The sequence below is a fragment of the Cherax quadricarinatus genome, chromosome 57, assembly GCF_038502225.1.
Source record: "Cherax quadricarinatus isolate ZL_2023a chromosome 57, ASM3850222v1, whole genome shotgun sequence".
Classification (NCBI taxonomy): Eukaryota; Metazoa; Arthropoda; class Malacostraca; order Decapoda; family Parastacidae; genus Cherax; species Cherax quadricarinatus.
The window spans coordinates 21152415-21172407 of NC_091348.1; the positions used below are offsets into that span (position 1 = coordinate 21152415).

Here is a 19993-nt window from a genome sequence, read left to right on the forward strand (position 1 = left end):
GTTAAGGGAGAGGCTCTTGATGCAAAGGACTGAACCTATCCTTCCCTTCTTGGATTGCGTGTAATGGCGTCTCATTTCCCCAGGCGCTGTATAACCCCTCCCTCAAGGGAGGTTCTTTGATGCTGGTGAGGGGCTCTTGATTTAAGGAATTGAATCTGTTTCAGTTACCAGAATTAAGCCTGAATGCCTTCCATCCCTCCTCCACAGGCACTGTATAATCCCTATGGGTTTAGCGCTCCCCATAATGTAAAACCCCTACGGGTTTGTCACCTCCCCTTAAATATTATAAATACACCCTTCACGAGGTGTTCCTTAGTATTGATGAAGGGCTCTTGATCACAAGGCTGCATCACCTGTACGAGTTTGGTTAGCTTTTTTTTTTAATATAAGAACATAAGAAAAGGAACACTGAGCAGGCCTACTGACCCATGCGAAGCAGGTCCATGTCCCCCCCCCCCCCGATTAGCCCAATGACCCACCTAGTCAGGTCACTTCCACTTAAGTTACATTCACTTGTTAGACGAAGAATGAGGGGAGACCTGATCGAAGTGTATAAGTGGAAGATAGGTATTAATAAAGGAGATATTAATAAGGTCTTGAGGATGTCTCTCCAGGAGAGAACCCGCAGTAATGGATTTAAATTAGATAAGTTTAGATTTAGAAAGGACATAGGAAAGTATTGGTTTGGCAATAGGGTAGTTGATGAGTGGAACAGTCTACCTAGTTGGGTTATTGAGGCTGGGACTTTGGGTAGTTTCAAATTTAGGTTGGATAAGTACATGAGTGGGAGGGGTTGGATTTGAGTGGGACTTTCACATCAGAGCTTATTTCTTGGGTGGCATTGAAAATTGGGTTGGGCAAATGTTTTGTTAGTGGGATGAATTGTAAAGGACCTGCCTAGTATGGGCCAACAGGCCTCCTGCAGTGTTCCTCCTTTCTTATGTTCTTATGTTTAAATAGCGTGTTGAAAATTTCCGGCCAAGACAGGACTCGCAGCAATGGTTTCAAGTTGGAAAAATTCAGATTCAGGAAGGATATAGGAAAGCACTGGTTTGGTAATAGAGTTGTGGATGAGTGGAACAAACTCCCTAGTACAGTTATTGAGGCTAAAACGTTGTGTAGTTTTAAAAAAGGTTAGATAAATACATGAGTGGGTGTGAGTTGGACCTGACTAGCTTGTGCTATTAGATCTTTCCTTAAGAGTCTTCAATCTTTCTTCATAAGGAAGATTTCTAATGCTATGTATTATTTTAGTCATCCTACGCTGAATGTTTTCTAACGAATTTATGTCCATTCTGTAATATGGAAACCAGAACATCCCCTTTATTTATTCTTGTTTTCCATTTATACACCTCGATCATATCCCCCCCTAATTCTACACCTTTCGAGAGTGCAAATTCAGGGCCTCAGTCTATCTTCATAGGGAGCTTCCGTCTTCTCTTTGGATCAGTCCTCAAAAATTCCCCATTCCCAGGCACTGTATGACCCCTACGGGTTTACTTCTTCCTCCGATTAAAATAAATATCAGGTTTTGCTCCTTGTAATCATGAGTAAGAGAATTTACGTATCATGTATCAGTCAGAAAAGCCTAACCTTGAGACCAATAAGCCTAACCTCCATAGTGGGAAAATTTATGGAATCAATAATTGCCGAGGCAGTTCGTAGCCACCTTGAAAAGCATAAATTAATCAACGAATCTCAGCATGGTTTTACAAAGGGGCGTTCCTGCCTTACGAATTTATTAACTTTTTTCACTAAGGTATTTGAGGAGGTAGATCATGGTAATGAATATGATATTGTGTATATGGACTTCAGTAAGGCTTTTGACAGGGTCCCACATCAGAGACTATTGAGGAAAATTAAAGCACATGGAATAGGAGGAGAAATTTTTTCCTGGATAGAGGCATGGTTGACAAATAGGCAGCAGAGAGTTTGCATAAATGGGGAGAAATCAGAGTGGGGAAGCGTCACGAGCGGTGTTCCACAGGGGTCAGTGTTGGGCCCCCTGCTGTTCACAATCTACATAAACGACATAGATGAGGGCATAAAGAGCGACATCGGCAAGTTTGCCGATGACACCAAAATAGGCCGTCGAATTCATTCTGACGAGGACATTCGAGCACTCCAGGAAGATTTGAATAGACTGATGCAGTGGTCGGAGAAGTGGCAGATGCAGTTTAATATAGACAAATGCAAAGTTCTAAATGTTGGACAGGACAATAACCATGCCACATATAAACTAAATAATGTAGATCTTAATATTACGGATTGCGAAAAAGATTTAGGAGTTCTGGTTAGCAGTAATCTGAAACCAAGACAACAGTGCATAAGTGTTCGCAATAAAGCTAATAGAATCCTTGGCTTCATATCAAGAAGCATAAATAATAGGAGTCCTCAGGTTGTTCTTCAACTCTATACATCCTTGGTTAGGCCTCATTTAGATTATGCTGCACAGTTTTGGTCACCGTATTACAGAATGGATATAAATTCTCTGGAAAATGTACAAAGGAGGATGACAAAGATGATCCCATGTATCAGAAACCTTCCCTATGAGGATAGACTAAGGGCCCTGAAACTGCACTCTCTAGAAAGACGTAGAATTAGGGGGGATATGATTGAGGTGTATAAATGGAAGACAGGAATAAATAAAGGGGATGTAAATAGTGTGCTGAAAATATCTAGCCTAGACAGGACTCGCAGCAATGGTTTTAAGTTGGAAAAATTCAGATTCAGGAAGGATATAGGAAAGTACTGGTTTGGTAATAGAGTTGTGGATGAGTGGAACAGACTCCCAAGTACCGTTATAGAGGCCAGAACGTTGTGTAGCTTTAAAAATAGGTTGGATAAATACATGAGTAGATGTGGGTGGGTGTGAGTTAGACCTGATAGCTTGTGCTAACAGGTCGGTTGCCGTGTTCCTCCCTTAAGTCAATGTGACCTGACCTGACTAGGTTGGGTGCATTGGCTTAAGCCGGTAGGAGACTTGGACCTGCCTCGCATGGGCCAGTGGGCCTTCTGCAGTGTTCCTTCGTTCTTATGTTCTTATGTTCTTATACTATACGCAAGGCTCATAACCATGACTCACGAAATCGTAATGACACGATTGCAAACAAACCATACCCCGGCCGGGATTGAACCCGCGGTCAGAGAGTCATGCAGCACAAGGAGTGGTGGAGGCTCGATCACCCGTCCCCTAATCGCTAGACCAGTATAAATAGTTCTCCCAAGAGGCTTTGCATCGTGGTGTCCATATGTATGGGTGACTGAGGTAGTCACTGGCAACTTCGGATTTGCTTTGCAACTAAAGGTTATATACAGAAAGGCACACGTCTCAGTGTATATACCTGGAGCCTGGAGTTTACCTGGAGAGAGTTCCGGGGGTCAACGCCCCCGCGGCCCGGTCTGTGACCAGGCCTCCTGGTGGATCAGAGCCTGATCAACCAGGCTGTTACTGCTGGCTGCACGCAAACCAACGTACGAGCCACAGCCCGGCTGGTCAGGAACCGACTTTAGGTGCTTGTCCAGTGCCAGCTTGAAGACTGCCAAGGGTCTGTTGGTAATCCCCCTTATGTATGCTGGGAGGCAGTTGAACAGTCTCGGGCCCCTGACACTTATTGTATGGTCTCTTAACTGCTAGTGACACCCCTGCTTTTCATTGGGGGGATGTTGCATCGTCTGCCAAGTCTTTTGCTTTCGTAGTGAGTGATTTTCGTGTGCAAGTTCGGTACTAGTCCCTCTAGGATTTTCCAGGTGTATATAATCATGTATCTCTCCCGCCTGAGTTCCAGGGAATACAGGTTTAGGAACCTCAAGCGCTCCCAGTAATTTAGGTGTTTTATCTCCGTTATGCGCGCCGTGAAGGTTCTCTGTACATTTTCTAGGTCAGCAATTTCACCTGCCTTGAAAGGTGCTGTTAGTGTGCAGCAATATTCCAGCCCAGATAAAACAAGTGACCTGAAGAGTGTCATCATGGACTTGGCATCCCTAGTTTTGAAGGTTCTCATTATCCATCCTGTCATTTTTCTAGCAGATACGATTGATACAATGTTATGGTCCTTGAAGGTGAGATCCTTCGACATGATCACTCCCAGGTCTTTGACGTTGGTGTTTCGCTCTATTTTGTGGCCAGAATTTCTTTTGTACTCTGATGAAGATTTAATTTCCTCGTGTTTACCATATCTGAGTAATTGAAATTTCTCATCGTTGAACTTCATATTGTTTTCTGCAGCCCACTGAAAGATTTGGTTGATGTCCGCCTGGAGCCTTGCAGTGTCTGCAATGGAAGACACTGTCATGTAGATTCGGGTGTCATCTGCAAAGGAAGACACGGTGCTGTGGCTGACATCCTTGTCTTTGTCAGATATGAGGATGAGGAACAAGATGAGAGCGAGTACTGTGCCTTGTGGAACAGAGCTTTTCACCGTAGCTGCCTCGGACTTTACTCTGTTGACTACTACTCTCTGTGTTCTGTTAGTGAGGAAATTATAGATCCATCGACCGACTTTTCCTGTTATTCCTTTAGCGCGCATTTTGTGCGCTATTACGCCATGGTCACACTTGTCGAAGGCTTTTGCAAAGTCTGTATATATTACATCTGCATTATTTTTGTCTTCTAGTGCATTTAGGACCTTGTCGTAGTGATCCAATAGTTGACAGACAGGAGCGACCTGTTCGAAACCCATGTTGCCCTGGGTTGTGTAATTTATAGGTTTCTAGATGGGTGGTGATCTTGCTTCTTAGGACCCTTTCAAAGATATTTATGATATGGGATGCTAGTGCTATCGGTCTGTAGTTCTTTGTTGTTGCTTTGCTGCCCCCTTTGTGGAGTGGGGCTATGTCTGTTGTTTTTAGTATCTGTGGGACGACCCCTGTGTCCATGCTCCCTCTCCATAGGATGGTAAAAGCTCGTGATAGGAGCTTCTTGCAGTTCTTGATGAACACGGAGTTCCATGTGTCTGGCCTGTTCGAAGTCATTTGGCATCAGGATAACATCAGATAGCCTTGTGTTAACCAAATTCTGTGGCTCTCATAAAAAAATTCATTTTGATCTTCGACTCTCAGTCTGGTTAGCGGCTTGCTAAAAACTGAGTCATATTGGGACTTGAGTAGCTCACTCATTTCCTTGCTGTCATCTGTGTAGGACCCATCTTGTTTAAGTAGGGGCCCAATACTGGACGTTGTTCTGTTTTGTTTATTTTGTTACACATTGTAACTGTCCAAAGTGCATTAAAAGTTATGCAGAAAGTCGACAGTTTTTCCTATTGTACTTCATATACAACAATGGTTATATCGCATTTCTAGCAAACAGAAAGAAACCATTACTTGCTGGGTCCCTGGGTCCAGGGCCACGAACAAGCAGATTCAACGATGATACATCAATCTTCCCCAGGTAGTTCGAGTCATCGGAGTATTTTCTAGCACTTTTTCAACATTCGGTGGCAGCAACGTTAGTCTTGAGTTAGGCACAACAAATTATTTTCCATCAAACCACAATTGAGTTCCTGATCATCTTACCATCATCGTCTGATGAAGGAAAATAAACTTCCATTATGACTTAGACACACACGACTCAAATATGGATACATACATAAAATACTTATTAGTATACACCCCATTTCATCGTTATTACTTGATAATCCAGATTCTTGAAGCTGGATATCTAAATTCTTGCCATCAGGTAACTGAGTCTAAAGCCTATTGACCACACGAGGGTTATTAAGACTGCAATGAAAAATATTTGTATGCCTAAAATACGGATTAAAATAAGCGCCCAGTGTTTATTATACACTGAAAGACATATACCTATTTGTGTACATGTCCTGTCATCAGTATCTACTCCTGTTTCTAAACTATTTAATAAACTTTGTGGTTTCAATGTTCGTTGTAGCCAATCATGCAGTGAGTCAGTGATTTTTTTAACACATACAAATATTTATTTCTCTGTAAAAATTACGATGTGGGGTTTAATATTATAGAGTATAGGTTACAATGTATGGTTTCATATTATAAAGTACTACTTACAAAGAGGGACACTATTATGCCTAGTAGGACTAGGCATTTCGGGCAGACACGAAAAAAACACTCGTCACTTCATAATTTTTTTTAATGTTCCTTGCCCTTATTTTTTTTAATTTCTAATTTGATAAGTCTATTGGGGAACATTTTGAGTGTCACTATAAAGTAGTGTTGTAAGGGGAGTGTACAGTGTTTGTGGGTTGCGCACTGACGGACGTGACGAAGGCGGGGGCGGCAGGGGTGGTGTCGTGGGCGTGGCGGGGGGGCGTGGGCGTGATGGGAGCGCCGGGAGGGCGTGCTGGGCATGGGCACCTCAGTGCGGTGGGGGCCTGGGTTCAGTACAGAGTGGTTGTCTGCCGCGGGCACACGGCTCCGACGGCACACCCCAGCAGCCCCCCCCCACCCCCCCCGACGCCGCCGGAGGGTCGCTGACGCCGCCGACGCCGAGCGTCCCACCATGTGGCGGCTCCCAGCTGCCGCTAGGCGGCCTCCCCAGCTACCCTCCCTGCTGCTGCTACTCCTGCTGTTCTCAGCGGCAGCGCCATGGGCAGCAGCCGAGCCTGACCCCAAACCCAAGCCTCAGGAAGACTACTACGACGGCGGATATGATAGTAAGTACTCAGACAGCTATGACCTCTCTCTCTCTCTACGCTGACTCCTGCCTATGTTAGGTCACCTCGCCTATAAAATATTAGGTCACTTTTAATGTCTAAGTCACCTCGCCTATGTTATATCATTCCCCCTATACTGAGTCACCAGTACACTTTCCTCACCCATGATAGGTCACAACTACACCAATCTCACCTTTAAAAAAGGTCACCTTTGCACTTATATTACTACTACGATAATCTCGCCTATTAGAGTTCACAATTACACTAATTTCACCTATAATAGGTCACTATTATGACCTAGAATAGAGATGACATCTCCCACATAAAAGTTCACTGACCACATCACGGGCCCAGTACATAAGGAACATCCACATACAGACACAAAATTTCTTACTAAACTCGTAGGCACCTCCTAGCCTATGTTACTCACAATGACATACATCACCAGAGTTATGGGGTCACAGTCGCCTCACCCGGGTTCAATCCTGGGTGAGGGGATACATTCGAGCAAGTCTAACATCTTACGCCCGTGTCCACCAAGCAGTAAGTAGGTACCCGGGAGTTTGTCGACTGTAGTAGGCTGCACCTAGGTGCAGGACCTGAGAAAGACCCCATTAGGCATCTAGGGGCAGAACCTGAGGACGCCATTAGCTATAAGTTAAACTGACTGACTTACTTGATTTATCCTGGATTATTAGGCCTCTGTGGTTAATAATCTGGAGTTTTCTTCTAACACCCACATTGAACTTCAAAACGAAAGGCAGTTAGGTCTCTCTCTCTCTCTCTCTCTCTCTCTCTCTCTCTCTCTCTCTCTCTCTCTCTCTCTCTCTCTCTCTCTCTCTCTCTCTCTCTCTCTCTCTCTCTCTCTCTCTCTCTGTATCACACATTTGCTTCATACATGACCAGCAGCACTTTTGTCTCTATTTAATAATTACATTAATAATAGCATGTTCCATAAATTCATTTTCCTTGAAACACTAAACAGTGTCTATACACTTCTTTGTAATATATTTTTTTAAGTAACTCGCCCACATCAATACTTAATTTTTATTCATATTGCTAAGTACATTAAAATATATATATAAACATTTACTAAAACTACTAATATATAAATCCCACCAGTTTAAACTGATGCAACATTCCGTTAATATAAAGAATAAAACAACGATATTTAAACTAATCAGTAATTCGATTAAACTGTTTACTCGTCGATGTTGTAATTTGTTGTGCCTTCTAGAGTCTAGAGAGGTGGTGCCGTGATGCTGGTAAAAAGCTCTTGATCCAGGGAATATGAGTTACCTTCCCCCTTCTCTATCTCCTACCTAGTTACTTCCCATTATCCAGGTGGTGCTATGGTTTCAGCGTCTCTCCATGAATAATGGTTATAATTATAACCCAAATTTTTAAAGGGGCGGCTTGGTAAGCCAGCTGAAGGCCTCGGTCAGATGGCCAAAAGCTCCAGCTGTGGGTCATCACATGACTAAGACCCACGTCAGGAAACACTTGTCCTGTTTCCTGACCAGTTCTACCTAACCTAACTTCTCAAAGATCATAATTAATTTTTTTTTCACTTAGTACAGGAGGCTACCAGCAGCTGCAGCTAGGCTCTGGTACACAACATTCCTTAACTAAAATTGTCTGTTGGCTATTGCAGATTTATATATCTGGCGGCGCAAAAAAAAAAAAATGGGATGACCCTTGATGAGATAACCAGCTTCCCAAATGCTAAATTCAAGATATTTCGAATCTTGCGTTAAATTTTTTTTTTTTCAAAACTGCAAATTTAAGTTCTATAGACAGAGTTAATCTATATAGTGATTTTTTTTATTATAAATGCGATGGAAAAAGTTGATCCAATATTAAATAGCGAGTATTACGAAGGTTGAAAGATTTCCATTCACCAGATTTATTCCTGTTAAAAAGCCAATGATAGATATGACATCGATGAATTAACTATACTGGTTTAACTTTGTGAATATAAAAATAACAACTGGTTGACGGGTTTGATGATATGGCTGAAGTTTCTGTGTAAGTTTATTCAGGTATACACACACAATTACATAGATTATGCATAGCAGCATATGTGTACAAAATAACATAAATACCATGACTGAAACAATACACAAATAACCCACACATAGGAGAGAGGAGCTCACGACGACGTTTCGGTCCGTCTTGGACCATTGACATGTGCGGGTTGTTTATTTGTAGAGAACCTAGGATATCCCCAAAAAAGTCAAAGTGACTTATTTCAACTGGGGTCTTTTTGTGTCATGGTGTTTAACATGTGTAAAGAGCTGTTAAAACACATGGAGCATAAAACGGGTGACTTAATACGGATGCAAATAGCCACATAAATCAAAAAGGTCTGCATTACGTGAACTGTATCGTTAGAAAACAAAAGCATTCCCAGTCACCCACATAGTATGACTTGCCTTTATTCCCAGTCACCCACATAGTATGACTTGCCTTTATTCCCAGTCACCCACATAACAAGACTCCTGTATTCCCAGCCACCCACATAACAAGACTCCTGTATTCCCAGTCACCCACATAACAAGACTCCTGTATTCCCAGACACCCACATAACAACTCCTGTATTCCCAGCCACCCACATAACAAGACTCCTGTATTCCCAGCCACCCACATAGCAAGACTCCTGTATTCCCAGACACCCACATAACAAGACTCCTGTATTCTCACCCACCCACATAGCAAGACTCCTGTATTCCCAGCCACCCACCTAACAAGACTCCTGTATTCCCACCCACCCACATAGCAAGACTCCTGTATTTCCAGCCACCCACATAAGACTCCTGTATTCCCAGCCACCCACATAGCAAGACTCCTGTATTCCCAGACACCCACATAACAAGACTCCTGTATTCCCACCCACATAGCAAGACTCCTGTATTTCCAGCCACCCACATAAGACTCCTGTATTCCCAGCCACCCACATAGCAAGACTCCTGTATTCCCAGACACCCACATAACAAGACTCCTGTATTCCCACCCACCCACAAAGCAAGACTCCTGTATTCCCAGCCACCCACATAACAAGACTCCTGTATTCTCAGCCACTCACATAGCAAGACTCCTGTATTCCCAGCCACCCACCTAACAAGACTCCTGTATTCCCACCCACCCACATAGCAAGACTCCTGTATTTCCAGCCACCCACATAAGATTCCTGTATTCCCAGCCACCCACATAGCAAGACTCCTGTATTCCCAGACACCCACATAACAAGACTCCTGTATTCCCACCCACCCACAAAGCAAGACTCCTGTATTCCCAGCCACCCACATAACAAGACTCCTGTATTCTCAGCCACTCACATAGCAAGACTCCTGTATTCCCAGCCACCCACCTAACAAGACTCCTGTATTCCCACCCACCCACAAAGCAAGACTCCTGTATTCCCAGCCACCCACATAACAAGACTCCTGTATTCCCAGCCACCCACATAGCAAGACTCCTGTATTCCCAGCCACCCACATAACAAGACTCCTGTATTCCCAGCCACCCACATAGCAAGACTCCTGTATTCCCAGCCACCCACATAAGATTCCTGTATTCCCAGCCACCCACATAGCAAGACTCCTGTATTCCCAGCCACCCACATAACAAGACTTGCCTATATTCCTAGAAGGTGCGGCAGTTTTAAATAATTTAAAAAAGTAATAAATTAGCGCTCGCAACTTTGGTGAATAAAATTAATTAACCCAAGACAGAGACCGCCCATCTACCTACGTCACTACCCGCTCGCCACCTACCACCCACAGATCACCCGCCCACTGTTCCAGCTACCCACTCACTGTCCCAGCTACCCACTCACCGTCCCAGCTAACCACTCACCCACCGTCCCAGCTACCCACTCACTCACCCACCGTCCCAATTACCCACTCACCCACCGTCCCAGCTACCCACTCACCCACCGTCCCAGCTACCCACTCACCCACCGTCCCAGCTACCCACTCACTCACCCACCGTCCCAGCTACCCACTCACCCACCGTCCCAGCTACCCACTCACCCACCGTCCCAGCTACCCACTCACTCACCCACAGTCCCAGCTACCCACTCACTCACCCATCGTCCCAGCTACCCACTCACTCACCCACCGTCCCAGCTACCCACTCATCCACCCACCGTCCCAGCTACCCACTCACTCATCGTCCCAGCTACCCACTCACCCACCGTCCCAGCTACCCACTCACTCATCGTCCCAGCTACCCACTCACCAACCGTCCCAGCTACCCACCCACCCACCGTCCCAGCTACCCACCCACCGTCCCAGCTACCCACTCACCCACCCCCTGGCGGCTCCTTCGCCTTTTAATCACAAACAACCAGCTGTCTCAGTTTACACGGAGTTCATCTGTTTTCTTTAATCTTAATGGGTGTTAGGTTGCATTTGACTTTACAAATTAGGTTATTTCTAACAGGAGATATATTCCTAACACGGGAAATATTGTTAAAAAAGAGAAACGGTCCTAATACGAGAAATATTCCTCGTATGTTATATTGCTAACATGAAAAATATTCCCAACGAAAAATATTGCTAACATGAGAAATATTCCTAACATGACATAAGAGATATATACAAAGTTACAAAATACATCTAACATAAATATCCCTAATGTGAGAAATATTTAGTATGAAAAATATTCCGAAGAAAACCTGTGAGAAATATCCTAAACATGAAAAATATTCCTAACATGTTAAGTATTCCTAACAGGAAAAGTATACCTGCTAGACTAGATGTTGAAGGGACATGAAGCAGTTAGGGCATTACATATATAAAATAAATACAAAATTTATTTCTAATATATAGACGTTACAGTAGTTAGATTTACAATTCATTTGGTTACAGTTCTGAGACAGCTAATACAACTATAATACAATGCAGGTTCAAAGTAATTCCCCGTATTTTGCAAAGTATTTCGGGTTTTGATCAGCTAAATACATATTAATGTAATAATGGTATGTTTAGAGTGTAACAGGAATAAATAGGCTATGTATTCAATGATATTGAAATAACGTTAAAATTTACACTATCACTGTTATAGCAAAATTCACATAAGGAATATTAGTTCTGGGTTTGTTTCTATGGATGACTTCCTTTCCCATTACATCGTCAAATGCTCCAAATTTCAGACTACACCTGACTTAATCTGATTCTTTTTTTTCTCCTCTTTCTACCTTTCCTCCATTCCTGTTAATTCCTTTTTCTTGTTTTGGGTTTTCTTTCTTCTGCCTTGGGTGTTTTGTCCTTTACTTCCCCTCCCCCTTCACCCTGTGTTTGTGGTCTTACACCTTGTGGGTCCTTAGCTCTCTTGCAGTGCTCTTCTTTCTTGGCCTTTGACTGACTCTACTACTACTACCACCTATGGCTACTACTTTCATTTTTGCTTCCTTTTTCTCTCCCCCTTTCTATTTTTGTCGCACCAACCACTCTCCCTACTCTACACTACTACTGCTTCCTCTATCAGCCTTACATCTACTACTACTACTTCTACTACTTCCGCCTCTCCTGTCCCGTCCCTGCCAGCTGGTCTATATGTACTGGCTCCTTCTCTCTTTTCTGTAACTATAATTTTTAAAGGGGTGGACCGGTAAGTCATCGGAAGGCCTCGGACAGATGACCAAATCTCCAGTTGTGGGTCATCATATGACTGAGACCCGCGTCAGGAAACACTTGTCCTGTTTCCAAACCAACCTTACCTACCAACCAACTTTTCTGTCAGTGTGACTTTGTAAATGGTCCAAGTCGGACCGAAACGTCGTCGTTAGCTCCTCTCTACTATGTGCGGGTTATTTGTGTAATGTTGTACACCTGTATATATAAAGCCATATGTAGAGAAGATACCCTTGTCTCACTAGTCAAAAAATGTTAAGTATTGAAAAAAAGGAAATATAGTTTCAGAGGTCTGACGAAATTCGCAGTAATAAACTTCTTACGTCGCACACTATGGTGTCTTTTATGCATAAATTAAATTCAGATATATAGAAAAATCCTAATTTTAACGAGAAACAAGCTTAAGCCTAGCAACATCTTGAAGTCTATCTAGAACTGTAATGGTTTAGTTGATGTTCTTATTTATATTTACGTTATAATAATGAATTACAGAGCTAATAAGACGTCTAATTACATTTCTTTAATATTAATATTTATAATGTAACATTTAGTGCATTCATGAATATATTGGTTCTTCGTCTTTTGGACGTTAATTAGAAGAAAAAACATCGGGTGGGCTGAATCATTAGTTCCAAATTCACGAGAAAGTGCTAAATCCGTAGGGATCATACAGCGCTATTAGGGAATGGAAGGTATTATTGCTAGTTTCTAGACTATTGACTTCTCTTGCAGTCTGACTCACGCTTATTATAGGCTATAATATAAACCACATTTATGCTACTTCGAGGAGTGAGATGTAAATCAGTAAATTGGTAAACTTCAAAAAAAAAAAGTTGATCCACTTAAGTTCTTCTGGCTCTTTGGTGAGATAGTAGGGTCACTGGGGGTTGTTTGTTAGTCATGTGATAAATTACCTTGGTAAGTGGCCAGATGAGCCGAAAAGTGTTGCAATAATATATCAAGAGGCGACGAAGCGTAACATCAGTGTCTCAGATAATTCACACTTGAAAGCTTCAAGTTTCCTAGGCAGGGCAAACACGTGAACGAGAAAAGTTGGGTATATATAGAACCTGTCTCTCATGGGCTAATATGCCTTTATTCTTATGTTCTTCAAAAGGTCTCCAGATTCACTGTATCAAGCTGTCGTTGTCCGATTCCTAATCTAGGAAAAAAAAAAACTCCATTTTCGAAGCACTAAATCAGCATGGCGTTGCCACCACAACTGAAAAGTGCCCACTTAGGGAATTAGAACCAACGACTCTTGAATTTTATCGTGAAAGCCTGAAGAGGAGACGTACAATTCAGGGTGAATAGCTAGCTGCATCACTTCTCGTTTGAGCCAATATGTCTTGGGTTTGGCTGGCTTGAGTGTCGCGTGCCGACCCCTCGTTGTGCTGGTCCTGGCAACAAGGTTAAGTCAAAGTGCAACACTGATCTGACCTTTACATCAATGCTTAAATCACCAGACACGTGTCAACATTCTCTAGCGAGTTATATTAATATTTAGGTGTAACACCATTAGGTCTTAATAATGTTAAATAGTATAACAATAACAATAATAATAATAATAATAATAATAATAATAATAATAATAATATTATTATTATTATTATTATTTTCAGATACAGCACATGGAAACCTTTTATGGGTTTTCCTAGGCAGTTTACACATATATTAAACTATGTATGATAATTGTACTTATGTATACCTGTACCTAACTTAATGATGGGGAAGGTAGCTCAGATTCCTAGTATCAGGAGCCTTTCACTGGCATCTGGGCGCCTGCCTTGAAGAGCGTGCTAAACAGAAAAAATGGATAATGGTTGATAATAAAATAAAAGAATGTAACGGATTACATAAGTCATTTAATATTTAGTGAGGGGAGAGGAGGGGAAGGTTTATGTTGTTGAGTGAAGCAGTGTTGGGTGACGCCGCTCCTACACACAGTGACTCCTTGTGCCTGACCTGGTAACCCCTCACAACCACGTCCCCTCACCCTCCTTTTCCCTCCTTCCCTTTCTCTCCTCTGTTCCATGGGTCCCCTCTCATTCCCTGCGACCTCTTCTCTCTCCTCCACCCAACGTTTCGCATCTCTTCCTTGCGTCCCTTTCCTCTCTTCTCTTCACTTGGTCTCTCTGTCCCCCTCCTTTAACTCTTGTTTGCACTATAGAACATGACAGCAACACTGTTCATGCCTCCAGTTTTGTTAAATTAAATATATTCTTTTCCCAGTTTCTCCTTCCCCTCCCTTTTACTCTTCCTTTCTCTTATCACCTTTGTCGTCTTCCCTCCCCTCACCCTTTACCCCTTCTCTCTTCCTACGTCTTCTCACCTCCCCATCCCCCACTCGTCTTAACAAAGACCTGGAGAATAACATGAAGAGGTTCTGTCCTCTAACAGCAGAAGGGAGTGTATACTAGGCTGGGAGATAACTTTCTCCTGGCCAAACAGAAGCAGAACTTGCGAGAAGCTACCACAGGGCGTCTGCCCCTTTATGAAGGGTGAGACACCAACCCCAGGGGAGGACAGCGCCGTCTTCATGTGACCTTTCGAGGGTATAGGGCGCGTCGGGCAGCCATGGTGTTTGGCATCGTTTAGTTGAGTTGGGGTTGCAAGGACGCGCGTCCTCCACTGCACCAAGCCTACATTATGACTTGTCTGGCCTTGATGGATGTCTGCAGACCTCCGAGATTTATCTTGTGGCTGTAACTCGCCCTTTGTCACAAGGATGTTTACACCGAGAGGTGTATATAATCCCTGACTGCAGCCTTATTGACGTTCATGTAGTCGATAGGCTTCAAACCCAATAAACCAACTGACCATCTCTTTGGTCATCACCTGATAAATACCCGTGTCAGAAGACACTTGCCTGACGAGCAAAACATCACCACCATCGCTCTTTGTGTAAGTGCCACAGTTTACACTTCGTCCGTAAGTTAAGTATGATGCTTTATGTCAAATAACGTAGTCACACACTACACACTGATGGCTCCCTCCACTAACTCACCCTAGTTATTAGAACACTAAGCAGCCATCACAGACGTCTTTGTTCAGTAGTCTCATTTTAAATAAGTTTATTCAAGTTCTCTTAATTTTTCTTACACAAGGTTATAGTTTTACAATTGTCTTTTACAACGTGTGTAAATTACCTAGGATAACCCAAAGAAAGCCCAACACAGTGACTTATTTCCACTACTTTTCTTAGGTGATTCACAATGTCATGTTAAATATCTTCCTTTTAAACATGCCTTTGTCTAAGGCTAAGTATAGGTATGACAAAATTATAATTAATTTTGTTTGAATTATATTTTTTCTTGAGTTATACATAAAGAATAAAAAAGCAAAGAACGTGACTGGTCTAAGTCGGACCGAAACGTTGTCGTAAGTTCCTCCTGACTCCAATGTCCGGGCCGCGGGGGCGTCAACCCCTGAAACTGATACCTAGCATTTTTTAATTATCAAAATTTGAAACATGACATTGTGTGACTACCCTGGTCTGTCTGACACACCAAGAATAATGTTTACATTACAAGCCTAATATGCTCCTTGGTTTTACTATCATCATCACACAGGACTTCTTGTTATAATTTATCACATATGATGATTTTCCTGTCTTATTTCATTACACATGATGGTTATATTGCCATACTCCATCATACAGGATAGTTTTCCTGTCATACTGTGTCACACACAATGATTTTCTCTCATAATACAAAACACTGAATTGTTTTCCTTTTATACTCCATCACATAAGGTAAATTTCAAAATAAGTGCGTAAATCTGTTAGCCTGAGCTGGGAGACTTCAACTGGGCGATGAGGCGACTATCGTCGAGCATTCGAAGGGGGTTGAGTTATAACGCTGGCTGCTTCAAGTATCCTGAAGACAGCAACCAGCAAAGAATCTCAACTACGATTTCACAAACTCGAGAGAGAGAGAGAGAGCATTATCACCGCCGTCAGCTCCTGATATTACTGCCATGTAGGTAGAACCACATGTGCACCGATCATCACCAAACTTTTGGATGTTATTACTGCTAGGCTCCATTTGAGCTGCACATATTGAAAGTTTTGCTCGCCAGATAAAGTACACAAGAGCTGATCAAATGTCAACTTTATCAGCAGAATTTTTCTCACACTTTCCATCTCTATGTAATAACTTATACTGTAATACAAAAATTTGGAAGTAGTTCTTTTTCAAATGTTTATAATGGTAGTGTAAACATCACTTGGACCCATCAGAAAAAAAATTGTTGTAACTATGAACCATAATTTTTAAAGGGGTGGACCGGTAAGTCAGCGGAAGGCCTCAGTCAGATGACCAAAAGCTCCAACGGTGGGCCATCATCTAAGACCGGCGTCAGGAAACACTTGAGGCACATTTTGGTTTGTCGTTAAGTCATTATTGCTAGTCATGTTATTATTTTACTTTGATGGTAATAGTTTCGTAATGGTAGTAACAGTTTGGCAACTGTCTAAACAGTTTTACAGAAATCTGAGTAGTAGCTGAGGGATATAGTGGTTGAAAGATATGCAGCAGATGTTAAATAAGCCAGCCAGAGTCTGGCCTCACGCCCCCAGACAAATTAAAGCCAGCAGACGGCGACAACCTGCTTGCTTGTCTGGGACTTACATCATAGTTCCTTGAAGAAATGAGTCTAACAATCCCGTTATCTTTGCTTACTGTTTTACTTCGTTGGTGTACAGAGGTACACTCTGTTTTATTGCCTTGGCTTATTCATGTAAATAAATATAACGTTACATATCTTATTTTCAGTCGCCCTTTTGAACGAATTGATATTTGTAGCTTCTTACAACTTAATACGTGTTTTGTCTTTACATTCTAATGCTTTTTTAGTCAAATATCTTTATGTGCATAAAGTATTTCGTCACTGTTTCAGAAAAGCGTTTATATATTATTCATCGAAATTCACAACTAAAATGCATAACTGTGTTCAGTAAAACCATTGCGAGGGACACACGGACATTGACATCATCGTTGTAAACCGTCTAATTTTAGGTCCTCCCACACATTAAATTATATAGATAAATAAATGTGTAATCTGAGTGTGTCGGTGTGTGCATCAGGGGGGGAGACTGACCAGCCGTGCGAGACAAGTGTTGTAGCTAGAGTGACCTGGGATCAAACCCAGATTAAGAAGACGATCGAGTTCCTTGTAAGCGATCCAGTATCTTTGTTTTTTTTTTCCTGTTTTGCCTCTGCTTTCACTTCCTGTGTCTGTCCTGCTTTGTTGCTGTTCACTTTCTACACATGCATCTTACAGAACTTTATAGTATTTGTGTTGACGGTGTTTTCTGTGAGCAAGTAGGTGGTGTTTAGTGGGGTTGGGTGGGTGGTAGCGATGCCGCCGCCACTTAAAGTCATCACCACTTGTAAAGACAAGTCACAAGTGTGGTTGTGCTTCTTGCCCGTCGATGTTGCGTTACTTTATTTTATGTTCCCCAGCCTCCTCGTCTCTGACTTCGTCAGACTGCTGCCTTCCAGAATTTAGATTCCTGTCCTCTTACCATTTTGTGAAAGGTTATAATATTCTATATTGTACCTTCTTATCTGGTGCTCATCAAGTCACGTTCAATGCTTCTTTGTCATTAAAAAAACAAACTGATTTTTCAAGCTTAGTTTTTAAAAAGTTTAAATAAACATCTTCAAGTGTGTCTCTGTCGGAGCTTGTCTTCAAGAGTTTCTTACTTGGAGCTTGTCTTCAAGAGTTTCTTACTTGGAGCTTGTCTTCAAGAGTTTCTTACTTGGAGCTTGTCTTCAAGAGTTTCTTACTTGGAGCTTGTCTTCAAGAGTTTCTTACTTGGAGCTTGTCTTCAAGAGTTTCTTACTTGGAGCTTGTCTTCAAGAGTTTCTTACTTGGAGCTTGTCTTCAAGAGTTTCTTACTCGGAGCTTGTCTTCAAGAGTTTCTTACTTGGAGTTTGTCTTCAAGAGTTTCTTACTTGGAGCTTGTCTTCAAGAGTTTCTTACCTGGAGCTTGTCTTCAAGAGAATGTTTGTTCTTGACTGTCTTCAAGAGTCTATTTGTTGGAGATTATCTTCAAAAGTCTGTTTGTTGGAGATTGTCTTCAAGAGTCTATTTGTTGGAGATTGTCTTCAAGAGTCTATTTGTTGGAGACTGTCTTCATGAGTCTGTTTGTTGGAGATTGTCTTCAAGAGTCTATTTGTTGGAGACTGTCTTCATGAGTCTGTTTGTTGGAGATTGTCTTCAAGAGTCTGTTGGTTGGAGATTGTCTTCAAGAGTCTATTTGTTGGAGATTGTCTTCAAGAGTCTGTTGGTTGGAGACTCTCTTCAAGAGTCTGTTGGTTGAATCTTGTTTTGAAGAGTGAATCAGTTTCTTCTCAGCACTTACCTCTTATCTAACAGTTCCTGTGCTCACCCTTTGTGCTTACGATGGGGGTCAAGTCACTGCTCCTGCAGTGACCTGTGACCCAAGTTCGCTGCCACAGAAGCTCTTCTTCTTCTTTTAAGATACTGTTCTTTTAATTTTCATGTCTGTGTAGTTCCAGTTCGAGACACAACTTTCGTCTCTGTGGCGGGAGGACAGAGAGACGACCATTTATATTTAAACTTTCCTTATAATGCAAATGCCAAGGTTTACATTCCTGACAATTGTTGTTGTGGTAATAGCGCGCGCGCGCAGGCCCGTACACACACACACACACACACACACACACACACACACACACACACAGAGGAGCTGAGTCTCGACCCCTGCAACCACAATTAGGTGAGCACACACGTAGCTTTAAGAAGAGGTTCGATAAAGGTCATGGAGAAGGTAGTGACCCTAGCAGTGACCAGCGAAGAGGTGGGACCAGGAGCTATGAATCGACTCCTGCAACCACAACTAGGTGAGTAAGTACACAAAAAAAAAACACGATATCAACACTATATCAAGTAATGAGAAAAGAAAGAAGAAACAGGGTAGGGATAGGGGGTGGGGGGGGAGGGAGAGGGGGCGTTTTTGAAGAAATAAGAGAGATAAACAGAAATGAGTCATAATACATAATAAGCGCAGCTAATATTGAGGAGCCCAGAGTAATAGCAGAAGTGACTGATAACCCACCACCAAACAGCAAAAGACCGACATGGGACTACGAACAAAACAATAAAGTAATTTTCATACTATGACAGAATCAGCAAGAAGAATCCACACGACCAAAGTTGAGTTACTATGCAAGGGAGAGTTCAACCTTTCAGTCTTTTTTCTAAAACCAGACGAGAACTGGGGCACACACAGTTCATCTTGTAAATAGTGGAGGGGTTAGATGATGATAAAGGTGGTGATGATAAACCTTATATATCAACATGTTAGAGACACAACAAGAGAGAGAGACGGGAAAAGAAGGATGCCTGGATGACTAGCTCTAATATTCACCATTAAGTGCTTCTGATGTAGGTAAAACAGAATAAGAGATGCATCTGGGTGCTAGCGGCCATACATTACTGAGTTTCGAATCCCTTGTGGAAGTCAACACTGAGGAAAAAACACTAGGCGGGGGACAAGATATCCGGAGAGGAATTATGCAGGAATGAGAGAACTTCGTAATGAAATTCAAAATAAGAATAAAATAACAGGGCAAGAACCCAGGGCACTCCAATTATATAAAGTTCACTGAAACATTAAGAATAGTAAGTCACAATATGGTGACCGAAACAGTTCACAAATGAAATGATAATGGCTCGAGGCGAACCAAAATGTTTGGA

General features: G+C 42.3%; 1 protein-coding gene across 4 annotated transcripts in view; it reads left to right on the forward strand.

Annotated features, from left to right (window-relative positions):
• The first annotated feature begins 6304 nt into the window (after positions 1-6304).
• The window catches only part of LOC128693417 (collagen alpha-1(II) chain-like), a 74156-nt gene continuing 60467 nt past the window's right edge, over positions 6305-19993 (forward strand). For all 4 annotated transcript variants that reach the window (XM_070097414.1, XM_070097412.1, XM_070097413.1 and 1 more), the window contains exon 1: positions 6305-6626. In XM_070097414.1, the coding sequence (XP_069953515.1) occupies positions 6320-6626 (307 nt within the window). In that variant the 5' untranslated portion in view covers positions 6305-6319. The remainder of the gene's footprint in view (positions 6627-19993) is intronic.